We start from the raw sequence: 14,214 nt of genomic DNA, 5'->3' as shown, positions 1-14,214 counted from the left end.
ACCAGCATCCCTATTCTCTTCATGCTCCACACTGAGGGAGATAAGGGGTGGAACTGACCGACTACCTCTCCAGTTCTTTCTTAGCACCGCATGGTCTGAGTCAGAATCCTCTAATGTCCAGAGCTGATACTTTGTTATAACTTTTTCATTTTATTTGTTATTTAGTATTCACTAGTTATTGTTGGATTCCCCAACGTAAGAGTCTTTCCAATCTCCCAGCATGGGACTTAGATTATGCCTAGGATACCAGGTTTCAAAAACCACGTCTCCTCCTGTCACTCTTTTTCGGCCAGTGACGATAAGCATGCTACCTCGGAGAAGCTCATATCTCCATTAAATGCAATAGCTGCTGTGCATTTATGCCAGAACATTGGCTTTGGAAGCACCTTATGGAGTGCAGCAAGGCCCTAGTCAGGCCCAGGCTGGGGAGACTTCCCTGCACATCATCCTGAATTGGCAAGAAGTGTGTCCCCTAGTATTATATGTGACTCTCTGGAGCAAAGAGGGGAAAGGGAAGGACTCTTTACATAGACTGTCCAGTTTGGCCGGTTTGTACGTGGCAGAGGGGCACTGCTGGCAGATGATGGCATATATCACATCGGTAGATGTGCAGATGAACGAGTCCCTGATGGTGCAGCTCATGCCCAACAAGGAAAATACCAGAACACCACTGGCCATCACTTACAGCCCCAGCTAAAACCTCTCCAGCACATCGTTGACAATCTACAACCTATCTTGGAAAATGATCCCTCTCTCACAGACCTTGGGAGGAAGGCCAGTCCTCGCTTACAGAGAGCCCCGCAATCTGAAGCAAATACTCACCAGCAACTACACACTATACCATAGAAACACTAACCCAGAAACCAGTCCCTGTAACAAACCTCATTGCCTACTCTGTCCCCGTATCTACTCTAGCGACACTGTCAGAGGACCCAACCACATGAGCCACACCATTGGCCAAACCAGACAGTCTCTACGTAAAAGAATAAACGGACACAAATCGGATATCAGGAATGGTAACATGCAAAAGCCAGTAAGAGAACACTTCAGTCTCCCTGGATGTTCTTCTACAGATTTAAAAGCAGCTATACTTCAACAAAAAACCTTCAAAAACAAACTTCAAGGAGAAACTGCAGAACTAAAATTCATTTGTAAATTTAACACCATTAATTTGGGCTTGAATAGGGACTGGGCATGTCTGGCTCTTTACAAAAGCAGTTCTCCCTCTCTCGGTATTGACACCTCCTCATCAATTATTGGGAGTGGACTACATCCACCCTGATTGAACTGGCCCTGTCAACACTGGTTCTCCACTTGTAAGGAAACTCGTTTCTCTTCATGTATAATGCCTGCATCTGAAGAAGTGGGTGTTTTACCCACGAAAGCTTATGCTCGAATAAATCTGTTGGTCTTTGAGGTGCCACGGGTCTCTGGTTTTGTGGATACAGACTAACACGGCCGCCTCCTGATACTAAGGGCCAGTAATGACTCTGTCTTACGTAAGATTTTTTTTTAATTATAGCTAAAATGTTTGTCATTTCAAAGAATGTTGCTTTCAAAGAATGTTGCTTTGCCCATATTATAAAATTTTGGTGACCTTTTCTTTAAAAAATGTCTAGGGCTGCTGCTTTGGAATAGGTACTTGAAATTTGACAGGATGGTGGCTTTTATGTCCAGGATGTCCCTTTTGCTGTCCCTACAAAAATCTGCCAAAATTTGGCCAAATTATAAGCCTTTGAAAAATTGCAGTTCACACTTGTTCAGTAGAGACATCCTCAGTTTTACCAGCTAGAAGGTCCAAAGGTGATTTCTGCACTGAGCATGCTCCAGCCCAGGGCTGAGCAGGACTTTCCCTGTAATTGCAGTTCTGGGCTGCTGCAGACTGTGCTGGGTCTAGGTCCAAGTGCCCGAACTAAGAACAGGGATGCTGTCTTCTGTTTCCTCATAGGACCCGTTCCTCATTCAGTGCATAGGATGGACCCTGTGGGGATGAACCAGGGTTGTCTAGTAAAGGAAGTGATTGTCTATAGGTCCCAGGCTTCATTTGTTCCAGAAGTTTAGAGGTGTGGAGTGAATGAGGCAGAAGATTGCAGAAAGAATGGTCTCATAATTAAGGCAGTTGAAATCTGCCATTAAGAATTTAATGGCTTTCAGCCGTTGACCTACAGGACGCCTTGTTTCATATAGCAATACATCCCATACGCAGGAAATACCTGCGCTCTAGTATCATGGACCAGGATCATTTTCAATATCTAGTACTTCCCTTTGACCTCTCTTTGACCCCAAAGGTGTTCTTAAAGCTTTTAGTGGTGGTGTCAGATGTTGGCTGCCTGTGTCTGTTCTTTCAGGGTACTCTCCTAGCTCTGTGCAGATAGCAGACACAGGAGACCTGGATAGAACTGCCCAATAAGACCACAAGACTTGGTTTAGAAGCAAAGGCACCTGGCCAGGTTTATTGCCAACAAAGCATGATCCTAGCTCCACGGATCAATGTCTACAGTTACACTCACACATGTATGCCCATGACGATGGACCAGCTCAATTAGTGGTGGGACTTTCCACTGCCCCCTAAGCCAGACAAAGACACTCCCTCTAAGATCCATCTTTATACACCAGTACAAACAAGTTGCATGTTGCCCCTCAGACATAGTTACTGCTCCATGACGTGGTTTGTTACCACCCATTACCTTGTATATGCTGGTTCAATCAAAACATCTCTGTCCCTCACACTGTCACCCTGACCTTATCTCTAAGAGGAGGTCAGTGTATCCTTGCATCATCTTCGGGGAGTGTGTTCGTACTGTACTTGGTGTCGGGGTATTCTAGTACCACCCTTCTGGAATGTGCTTGCGTGAGTGTCCTCTGCCTAGCTCTTAGGAGTGTGCATGTTTCTGCAATACCAGCCCTGTTCTTGCCAGGTTCTGTGAGCCTGCACACAGGCAGAGCCTGACTTTTTTGCTAACTTTGCTTTCTATTAGCAAGGCTTGACCACTGCTTTTGTTCAAGTCTTAGGCCTCATAATGGGCTTCTGATACAAGGCCTTTTGTCTCAGGCTCTCTTTCTGCTACAAGTGGGGCTGGCTGCTTATCTTCAGCAAGAAGCAGTTTTAGTCGTCCTGTATCTGAAAAGTCAAGGCCCAGTCTTACAAAGCAGTGCTAATTTCCACCCAGACAGCTCTCTCCCTCTTCCAGAATTGGGTCTCCAGCTAAATGTTAAGAAGTCCAAGTTATCCCCCTTCAGTTCTGACACCTTATCAAGAGTAAATCAGTCAGAATCATTTACAGATAATGTGGCTTCCATGTTCTATATCAGTAAACAGGAAGGTGCAAGATCACTGAAACTATACAATTATGGAACTGCTGTATAGCCCATCAGATTCAGATATTAGCTACTTTCCTGAAGTCCAAAATGTCAAAGCTTGTTGCCCAGCAGGTGCTCCTCCCAGGACTATGAATGGGAATTGGACTCTCAAATCCTTCATGGAATATTCCAGAGGTGAGGACTTCCACAGATGGACCTATTCACCACATCCCCCAACAGGAAGTTCCTCTTATTCTACTGAAGAGAAGGTCTAAGTCACCTCCCTTTGGGAGACACCTCTCTGCTTCCTTGGACAGAGGACCTGTTCTACACAATCACTCCAATACTACTAATGCTAGAGTGATGAACAAGATCAGGCAAAACAAGACCAGAGTTATCCTTGTAGTGCTGACCTGGCCGATGCAAGCTTGATATCTTTACCTGCTTCACCTATGTGTCCAGCTGGTGCTCAAGCTCCCAACGGTCCGTCTTCTCCTCTCTCAGGATGCAGATCATGTGCTTCGCCCCGACCTAGGGGTCCTCCATCTCCAAGCATGGCTCCTAGATGGCTCAAGGTATTAAAATCCACCTGCTCAATGTTACTAAATATTACTAATCAGTAAAAGGGAGTTAACTCTAATTATTTACCTTCAGAAATGGAAGAGGTTCAACCGCTAGTATCAAGATCACCCCCTTGTGCCCAAATCTTCTCCATCAGCCATATTGGATTATCTGCTGGATTTAAAAAAACAGGTGTATCTATTAGCTCTATTAAAGTTCCTCTCGCTGCAATATCAGCTTTTCATTTCCCTCTAGAGGGGTTTTCTATTTTTGTGCACTTAATGTCATCGATATTTATTAAGGTCTGGGTAATCTTCACCCACGTGTTAAGGATCCTGCTCAGACTTCAAATCTCAACTGAGTACTTAGATACCTTATAGGACCTCCGTTTTAATCTATAGCAACCTGCTTCTTGCTTCACTTATCTATGAAGATGGCCTTTCTAGTAGCTATCATGTCAGCCCTCAGGGTTGGAGAAATTGGGGCCTTGATGGTAGACCCCCACACGATATTTTTCAAGGACAAGGTCTCTCTGTGACTGCACCCAAAGCTCTTACCTGAGGTGCTGTCGAATTTCCATTTTAACCAGTCTTAACCAGTGTTTTTTCCTAAACCACATAAATCTCACCGGAAGATTTCTCTTCAGACGTTAGTTGTATGATGAGCATTGGCCTTTTATATGGATAAGACTAAACAATTTTGGAAATCACCTAGACTCTCTATCGCCATTGCTGAACGGTCAAAGAAATGCACGATCTCTTCATGGAGGCTGTTGAGATGGATCTCTGGCTGTATTAGTGCTTGGTATGATGCAGCTGGTGCTTTGCCTCCTCAAAGGACTGTAGCACACACTACAAGATAACAAGCAACTTCCACAGCATTACACAAAAATATTCCAGCATCTGAGTTTAACAGAGCTGCTACAGTGCTCTCAACCCTATGCATTAGTTCACACCATCAGATCTGATGCAGCACTTAGTTCTGCTGTACGGTCTTTGATTTTGGACTTGATTCCAAAGCTCGCTCCCTCCCAGTGAGCACACTGCTCGGGAGTCACCTGAAGTGGAGCACTCATAAAGACACTGCTCAAAGTAGTAGTTACACAGTAACTGTGGTTCTTCGAGATGTGCGTCCCTCTGGGTGCTTCACTACTGCCCTCCTTCCTCTCTGCTTCAAACTGTTCTTGTTGGGCATTCAGATACAGAAGAATTGAGGGCAGTTTGCCCATGTAGCCCTGTATGCCCTCAGAGTGTGGCATCAGGTTGTATAGAGGGCATGAGCAGGCCAAATGGACACTGCTAATGGAAAATCTCTGATCAAGGGCTTGAGAGGTGCATGTGCACCTTATGTGGAGCACCCATAGGGACACGCATCTCAAAGAACCACTGTTACTGCACAAGGTAAGTAATCTTTTGTTTTTACTTCTGCAGCACTGTTAGCTTGTCAGCAGCCCTGTGACATAGGTAAGTAATGTGGATGGACAAAGGTAAGTAACGTGACCTGCTCGGGATCATGTCAGGAGTTAGTGGCAGTCAGGAATAGAAACTGCTGGCTCCCAGCCCCGAGTTCTTCACCGTTTAAAAACGTTTACTGAATGATGCCCATCTATCTGGCAATTTGACGGACAGAGATTCCATTTTGTACAAATGAAACCCATGTTTCCTGTTTAAAAAACAAAACTTGTTTCTGTTTTGTAGTACAAGTCTTCCAGAAAGAGTTCAAGTGGAAATGAAAATGATGAGGTGAGCATGATTGTGGTAAAAAAATACCTCAGAAAATTCATTATTTATTTGTATTACTGTAGCACCTAAGAACCCAGTCGTGGCCCAGGATCACGCTTGGCTAGGTGCTATACAAACATCTCACAAAGACTGTCCATGCCCAGATATCTTACAATCAAAGTATAAAACAAGAGACAACAGTTGCATTCAGACAGATGGGAACACAAGGAAACAAGGAGACAATGAAGCATATGCGGATTTTTACATTTTAGTGCCGAACTAGTAATAGTTCAGATATTAAACTGAACAAAAGCAATATATACACTGCTATATGCATACTATGCACAGTGTTAGGTACTTTGGATGAAGTGACTCTTCCACAAAAAGCCTGTTAATATTTCCTTATGCTTTTTGCACCATATTATTTCCATAGCATCCATCAGCATGAAATGCTAATACTAGGACTCTCGAGATTAAAAAAAATTAAATGTGATTGCACGATTAATTGCGCTGTTAAACAATAATAGAATGCCATTTATTTAAATATTTTTGGATGTTTTTTACATTTTCAAATATATTGATTTCAATTAAAACACGGAATACAAAGTGTACAGTGCTCACTTTGTAATTTTTTTACAAATATGTGCACTGTAAAAACCAAAAGAGAGAATATTTTTCAGTTCACCTACTACAAGGCTGTAATTCAATCTCTTTATCATGAAAGTTGAACTTCCTAATGTAGAATTATGTACCAAAAAAACTGCATTCAAAAATAAAACAATTGAAAACTTTAGAGCCTACAAGTCCATTCAGCCAATCGCTCAGACAAGTTTGTTTACCTTTGCAGATAATGCTGTGCCTGCTTCTTGTTTACAGTGTCACCTGAAAGCGAGAACAGGCATTCGCATGGCGCTGTTGTAGCCTGCGTTGCAAGATATTTACGTGCCAGATGCACTAAAGATTCAGATGTCCCTTCATGTTTCAACCACCATTCCAGAGGACATGCGTCCATGCTGATGACAGGTTCTGCTCAATAATAATCCAAAGCAGTGCAGACCAATTCATGTTCATTTTAATTATCTGAGTCAGCTGCCACCAGCAGAAGGTTGGTTTTTTCTTTTTGGTTGTTCGGGTTCTGTAGTTTCCGCATCAGAGTGTTGCTCTTTTAAGACTTTTGAAAGTATGCTTCACATCTTGTCCCTCTCGGATTTTGGAAGGCACTTCAGATTCTTCCTTGGGTCGAGTGCTGTAGCTATCTTTAGAAATCTCACATTGGTACGTACCTTCTTTGCATTTTATCAAATCTGCAGTGAAAGTGTTCTTAAAACAAACACGTGCTGGGTCATCATCCAAGACTGCTATAACATGAAATATATGGCAGAATGCATGTAAAACAGAGTAGGAGATGTAAAATTCTCCCTCAAGGAGTTTAGTCACAAATTTAATGAATGCATTTTTTTTTTTTAACAAGCATCAGCAGCATGGAAGCATGTTCTCTGGAATGGTGGCTGAAGCATGAAGGGACGTATGGATGTTTAGCATATCTGGCACATAGATACCTTGCAATTCCAGCTACAAACGTGCCATGTGAACACCTGTTCTCACTTTCAGGTGACACTGTAAATAAGAAGTGGGCAGCATTATCTCCTGTAAATTTAAAAAAATTGTTTGTCTTAGCGATTGGCTGAACAAGGAGGAGGACTGAGTGAACTTGTGGGCTCTAAAGTTTTACATTGTTTTGGTTTTGAGTGCAGTTATGTAATAAAAAAAATCTACATTCGTAAATTGCACTTTCATGGTAAAGAGATTGCACTACAGTACTTGTATGAGGTGAATTGAAAAATACTGATTTTTTAAATCATTTTTACAGTGCAAATATTTGTAATAAATAATATGAAGTGAGCACTGTACACTTTGTAGTCTGTGTTGTAACAGAAATCCATATATTGGAATATGTAGAAAAACATCCAAAAATATTTAATACATTGGTATTCTATTGTTTAACAGTGTGATTAAAACTGCGATTAGTCACCATTAATTTTTTTTTTATTTAATCGCGTGAGTTAACTGCCATTTAATTGGCAGCCCTAGCTAATACCAAATGGACTCCGGCCTCACATTTGAAAGTCTGGACTATAGTAAGTAAAGAGTTGGTGTTACTTTTGAAATTCATTTTTTGTCCTCCTTTCTTTGTCTTGTCTTTCATTTCTTGTTGGAAATATTTAAAGCGAAACCATTGGCAAACCATAATGCTGTCAGTTACCTTTCCAATTGCAAGTTCAGGGTGGCTGAAATAGTCTTCCTTTACCTTTTTTGTCTTTTTAACAATATGGAAACACACAAAGCAATCCTTTAGATTATTATAACAGTTCCAGTTCAACTGCTATAGTTACTCAAGTGTGAATTAATAGATGCATCTAAAGTTAAAATCTGGAGAAAAATTGTTCTGTAGTGTAGAAAAAGCTGGATCTCAAAGAAAGATCCAGTGACAACTTTACACTCTATTTTTGTGACCATCTTTAAAGGAAAACTGCAGTTAACTAGTTCCGATCTTTTCCAAAATAATAATTACAAATAAAGGTGTGCTCTGTGACTTAAACATTTTACAACTAAATGAAAGGACTATATTTTAAAATAACATTAGCTTCAAAATGAAGTATGTCAAATTGAAATGTATTTAATGAATAATAGACTTACGCATTTTCCCATGTATTGAGGTGTTCAAGTTAAAGATGTTTTACAATAGGAAAAACCCTTTGTCCGAATTATGGCTGTTGTACATGTGTGTTTAGTTGATTTGCAATTTTTTTATTTAGTCACTACCACTTTGCCCGACACTTGAAGAAAAAATGTTGCATGTGTCTTTTGTATGCATTTTCATAATTTCATATTATACCTATTCAAAATCATAATTTTCATTTTATAATTTCATCTCTTTGATTTCTTTTTAGCAAGACAGTGATCATACTAATGTGTCCCCACAGTCTCCTGTATCATCTGAGGTACAAGTTTGTGGTGTTTTTTTTTTCTTTTCAGTGAACATTTTCTGTGTGTGCTAATTTGTTTTCATTGTGGTTCACTGTGCAAAAACATGCAACTCTTGGACAGGTCAGAAAATGTTAATCAATGGGCTTTGCTTTGAAAGAGAAATTGAAATATTATGCACTTCTGCAATAATTTAAAGCAGAAATAAGTAGGAATCAAGGACAGATTCCTTTTTAACTTCCTTAACTTGTCTTGCCTCCACTACCATCAAATCTCTCGCTCCCTCTCTGATTTTTTCGAAGGTTGGAATATAAGAAAGCACTATTTGTTTTCTGCCTCTCTTACTTTAGCTGATGAAAATAGCTACTGAGAAGGGAGAAATCATAGCTGCCATATGGAACAGAGACAGAGTGCAGGCTACCTACATGTGTAGCATTTTAGTTTTAAAAACAAGTTATGGTATAGGACCTCAGCGAGTCCATAGAGGAGCCAGAATTGTGAAAGGCCTCCTTCTAATTTAAGGGGTTTCATCCCCACAGTCGTGACTGCCTTATGCGTCTTTTACCCAGGCGGTGTGGTTCTCTGATTGTTTGAGGGTTAGGAAGGAAAATGCTTTGTGGCCTGACCATGATGTTTCCCTGGCTGTCAGCTGCATTATATACTGACCCAGGAATTAAAGACATCCAATGAAGCTGAAGGTTTCCACCCACTGTCATATAGGGATCATGAGGGTGTGGCATGAGGTAGGAGTCTCCTGTGTACAGTGGAGGGGGCGGGGAGAAGATTCCAAGCACATCAGGGATCTGAAGAGGTTGGAGTTTCCCTTCGCCACCTTTTGGAAAGGGAGAGACCGCTGTCCCAGCTGTTGAAAGTAATTTCTTCTTGAAAGCAGAAAATCCCTCCTGGGTCTATTTTCCCCCCATTTGAGCTGCAAAAGGGTGTCCAGACTAGATCTTGATCTGTACTGTCACAGCAGGGGAGAGACAGACTTGGATTAGTGGCTGTCTATCTGCAAGCTGCTCGTTCCACAATAACCTACCCATGCTGTCATTTCCCATTGTTCTGTAAGTGGTTCTGGTCTTGCTTGCACATACAAGTGGCACCAAGTTAACTGGCATTGGCTTTTATACAGATGTAGTTAAATTGATCCCAGCTAGTGTGAGGATACACTTAGTGTTCACAGCTAGCTTAGAAATGTGTCCACGCAGAGGCTTGCACTAGTTTAAATTGATTTAAAAACAGATTTGAGTTTAACTTGTGCCACTTTTGTGCCTAGAAGAGGCTTATGTCTTTTTCTGTTCTGTGGATGATGAGTCTTCATTTGCTGCTTTCTTATTAAAATGTCTTCCCCCTTTTATAGCTTTGTAACTAAGTTAAAGCAGGTTGTCGTCATGGAAACAAAAGTTTAGGGCATGAAAACTATTTTTAATTTTTCATCAAAAATTGGAGAAAATTGCAGAAAACTTGATATATTATCTCTCTTTAATAGGATTATGAAAGGACAGACAGTAACTCTCATGGTCCGTTTGGTCTCAAACCTAGGTCAGGTAAGGTGATGTTCTCTAATACAGTATGCCACAGCAAATCTTGCTTCCCACATTAGAGCTGAAGATAAGGGCAGCAGAGATGAGACTGGGACTTTTTGGAACAAATAGAAGGGGAGAGGCCACTGCACAGTACAGTGCCCACAGTTGACTTATGGCAAGTGTACAGTTGGAAGAGGCATGGCTAGCTGCTCTGATAAGCTCATAACTGCACTGTCTCTAAATTGCAGTTATTTGCTACATTGATTTCTAGAGTCCTGCACGGATACAAAATTTCGATCTGCATCGGATCTGCAAAAATGGTCTGAGTAGCCACAGATGCAGGTACCCGTGGATATAAAGCAAATCTCCACGGATTTGCAGGGCTCTATTCATTTCTCTTTTGTGTCTTTTGCCATCCTCTGTAGGGGGGAAAACCAATGCAGATCTGCCTTTGACAATCAATGGCTGGGAGCTTCACAGAAGGGCAGGCTATTGTCCATTGAAATAATATGTGGGGTTTCAGAGTTTGCCAATAATCATTAGGCACAGCACATTTAGGCTGCCATGCCCTTGCCACTTCCAGAGTGCTGCTAATTCCTCTTATTTAAAGCAGACCTTAATTTTCTGAAAACTAGGAAGCAAGGCTACAAATATTTTTAGTTAGTGCTATCTTCTGACATTTGCATCAGTCGTATGCATGTTATATATATATATATATATATATATATATATATATATATATATATATATATATATATATATATATATATATATATATATATATATATTAGCCATTTAAAGTATAGTTGAGAAATGCTGCCTTGGCCAAACAATGAAGAATTTCACATGAACATCTGGGAGGTTCTGAGCTCATTAGGAAAAGCTTACCTTCCTTCTTTACAATATGCATTCAGGTCAATCTTTTGCTGTCTTAACAAATTTGTTCTTTGTTAATACTAGCTTGTAAGCACTCAGTATTAAAATACATTCTGCAGTTGGTCATTTATTATCTCTGTGGACAGTTCACTCTCAAATGTACAGTGTATTATAAAAAAGAGTTCCACCTTTTAAGAAGTTTATGCTTTGGGTATTTCCATAGACTCAGTGGTTAAGATGAGAATACACATCTTTTATGTGTAGCATGCATGTCATAAAATGTACAGGACCAGTGTTGGCATTAGGAACAAGTTACATAAAATGCTCATTATTGGGGATGTCTAGATTATTTCCTGCTAAGACGACCCCCACTCCAAAAAAATAGAACCTCTTTCAATGTGTTTTCACAAGAATTAAACGTAAAAGTATAATAAGTTACAATATTTCTAAATATTATGGAAATTCTTCCAAATTAAATACTGCAAAGTTATTGGTGTTTGCAAGGAAGAGAATAATCCAATAATAAAATAGTCTCCTGCAAGGTTTTTTGATAGTGGAGAATGATAAATCAAATGCAAACTCAAATGCTTAACCTTGTCCTTTCCATTGCACCAGTGCAGCATTATGAAGCTTTGATCAATAAGAAAATTCATACTTGTAACTTGTGGTTTCATAAACTCTCCTGTGACCTAGTTTTAAATATTTATTTTAATAATTTATGGTTATAAATAAATTAAAGGAGTTCCTTCCACAACAGTTTTATGCTGGGCTACAGTAAAAAGCTGTAAGAATAGATATTTTCAAAAACCAGTATGATTTACCCTGTCAAAAATGAAAGCACGGTTTTGTATCCAGACAGATTTGCTACCTACCCAATTTACAGGCACAAATACAGACCTTTGAAGGAAGAGCCAATGTGCTTCCCTTTGAAAATTTAACACCTAAAGACTACATGTCACTGCTAGGCCATTGAGCCTTTATAGCATTGAAACGTACTTGTTCTGCTTAACATTTCAATAACTGTGATTTTCTCTCTTACTTTACTGGTGGATGTTTTTTCCACAGTGGGGGTGTTCCAAATATTGACAACTGTCTGTTTTATAACAGCTTTCAGCCGTTCCTCTCGCCAGGACTCTGGAGTAGTGGACCCTGGATTTACAATGAGGAGGAAAATGGAGCATTTAAGGGAAGAAAGGGAACAAATTAGACATCTTCGCAATGTACGTTCCCATGACTTGCTGTTTAGGCTCCAGCTGGTGGGGCCACACCCTTGCGTGCAGTGCGCTTATTTTTCTTTGCACCACCAGCATGTACTTGTTGTAAAACCTGTTTACATGGCCCAGGCAGTGCAAGGATGATAACTGTAGTATTGTAACTCCATATTTGGAGTTTGTATGCAACACATCTCTCCTACCAGGTTAGGAAAGGGGGTGCAGTTGGGATGCCCCTACACCATGTCAATCTGGGCCATATGTTTGGCCCTTGAGAGCCAATGCTGCTGTAACGTGGCACAAGGAGAATGGTGCCCATCTCTTGACTAACAAGCTGTGCATTCTGGCATGCACCTGAAGAGTTGGCCCCAGGTTTCAAATCCTCATCCCTGAATCATCAGACATGCTTTGGTGGGAAGGACCTTAGCTGAAAAAAGTGTGAATAAAGCCATGTTGGATCTAAATTTCCGTGTTTTGAATAAATGTTTTCCTATATCGCTCTATTCTGAACATCATTTTGTAAGTTACATTCTTAATTATTAAAACAAAGTGTAACTCTTTTTTATGCAGCTACTAAAGAATGATTAGATAAAACAGAAACTTAGAACAGTCAGTTCTTCTTGACGTTGTATTAGTTATATTTTTAATTCATCCTCAGAATCCCAGCCGCATGTCATCAGAGGCTGCACATGTCTAAAGGGCACATAATGTACAGAGATTTCAGTTAAACACCATGATAGCAGCTCCAGCTCCTGTTGCAGCAGCAATTTGCTGAAGTCCAGTTAAGCTGTTTAGAAGAAGCACTGCTCCTAAGATGATTAATCAAGTGTGCTTCCTGCCCCTTTTTCCACGAAGGCTTGTAGTTTGTGTGGTGAAAAGCACTTCCTCCTTCCCCCAACTCTCTTGCTACACAGGTGTAGGTACTTCCACCCCTCACCACTCAATTATCACTTCTTGGACGGGTGACACCCCACCCCCCAAAATATGCTACCACTCCAACCATCTCTGTGTGTGTCTTTGTGGGTGTGACCCCCAGAGTAGAAGAAAAAAGAAGTTGCCTCCCATGAATAGCATGTATCAAACCCATAGCCTCCATATCTTCACCAGCAGCCGATGCTGCTTCTCAGCCTGACATTTCAGCCTACAGATCTTTCACCTTCAGAAAATGAATGTGCAAGCTGTCCATTATATGGGCTTTGATAGGAGCAGTAGGTTTGTTTTCATAGCTGATCTGCACATGTGCACAGGTGAGCAGCTGCATGAGCTGCTAACTCGATATACCTGTGAACATAGTCACGTCATTAAAAACTGAACTGAGGAAAAGCAAGTTAATTATACAAAGAATATTTGTACCCAGTAGCATAACAGTTTAGGTTTAGTGTTGTTTTTATATTTATGGGATTACTGGATTTTAAATTAAACCAAAATTTCCTCAACAGTGAGAATATCATTACTATAGACACCTCTTCTATTTTACAGAATCTTGAATCGAGGCTAAAGGTCATTTTGCCAGATGACATTGGAGCAGCGTTGATGGATGGGGTGGTTCTTTGCCATTTAGCCAACCACATAAGGCCACGTTCTGTTGCAAGTATTCATGTACCATCACCAGCAGTGGTGAGTCAGCTGCATCATTTTTATTCTATCTGAAGTGAAAGCAAACTGTTGGAGTTCAAAATTGTGAATTATCTTTGCTATTTTAAATGGTTATATTATCAATTTTTATTTTATTTCAGGATGCAATAAGCCAGTATTTGGTGTTACATTAAGGCTCAAGGGTTTAGCAGTCTGTTATGTACTAAGTCCTTAAAAAATTAGTTTTGTAACTTCGCTTGTTTTCTAATACAACTGTTATTGAATTTGCATCATAATTATAAAGTCCTTTTATAAATGCCTAACAAAGATCTAACATCCTATCTTTACAGCCTAAACTCAGTATGGCAAAGTGCAGAAGAAATGTTGAAAACTTTCTTGATGCTTGTAAAAAATTGGGCGTGCCACAGGTATACTAATCACTTTATTGATTAATATACT

General features: G+C 40.3%; 1 protein-coding gene across 3 annotated transcripts in view; it reads left to right on the top strand.

Moving 5' to 3' along the window:
• The window catches only part of LRCH2 (leucine rich repeats and calponin homology domain containing 2), an 89,974-nt gene that overhangs the window by 70,180 nt on the left and 5,580 nt on the right, over positions 1-14,214 (top strand). For all 3 annotated transcript variants that reach the window (XM_050964912.1, XM_050964911.1, XM_050964913.1), the window contains 6 exons: positions 5,559-5,603; positions 8,534-8,584; positions 10,057-10,114; positions 12,077-12,189; positions 13,660-13,797; positions 14,106-14,183. In XM_050964912.1, the coding sequence (XP_050820869.1) occupies positions 5,559-5,603; positions 8,534-8,584; positions 10,057-10,114; positions 12,077-12,189; positions 13,660-13,797; positions 14,106-14,183 (483 nt within the window). The remainder of the gene's footprint in view (positions 1-5,558; positions 5,604-8,533; positions 8,585-10,056; positions 10,115-12,076; positions 12,190-13,659; positions 13,798-14,105; positions 14,184-14,214) is intronic.

Source organism: Gopherus flavomarginatus, chromosome 8, assembly GCF_025201925.1.
Source record: "Gopherus flavomarginatus isolate rGopFla2 chromosome 8, rGopFla2.mat.asm, whole genome shotgun sequence".
NCBI lineage: Eukaryota > Metazoa > Chordata > Testudines > Testudinidae > Gopherus > Gopherus flavomarginatus.
This window is presented reverse-complemented; position numbering and strand designations above follow the sequence as displayed.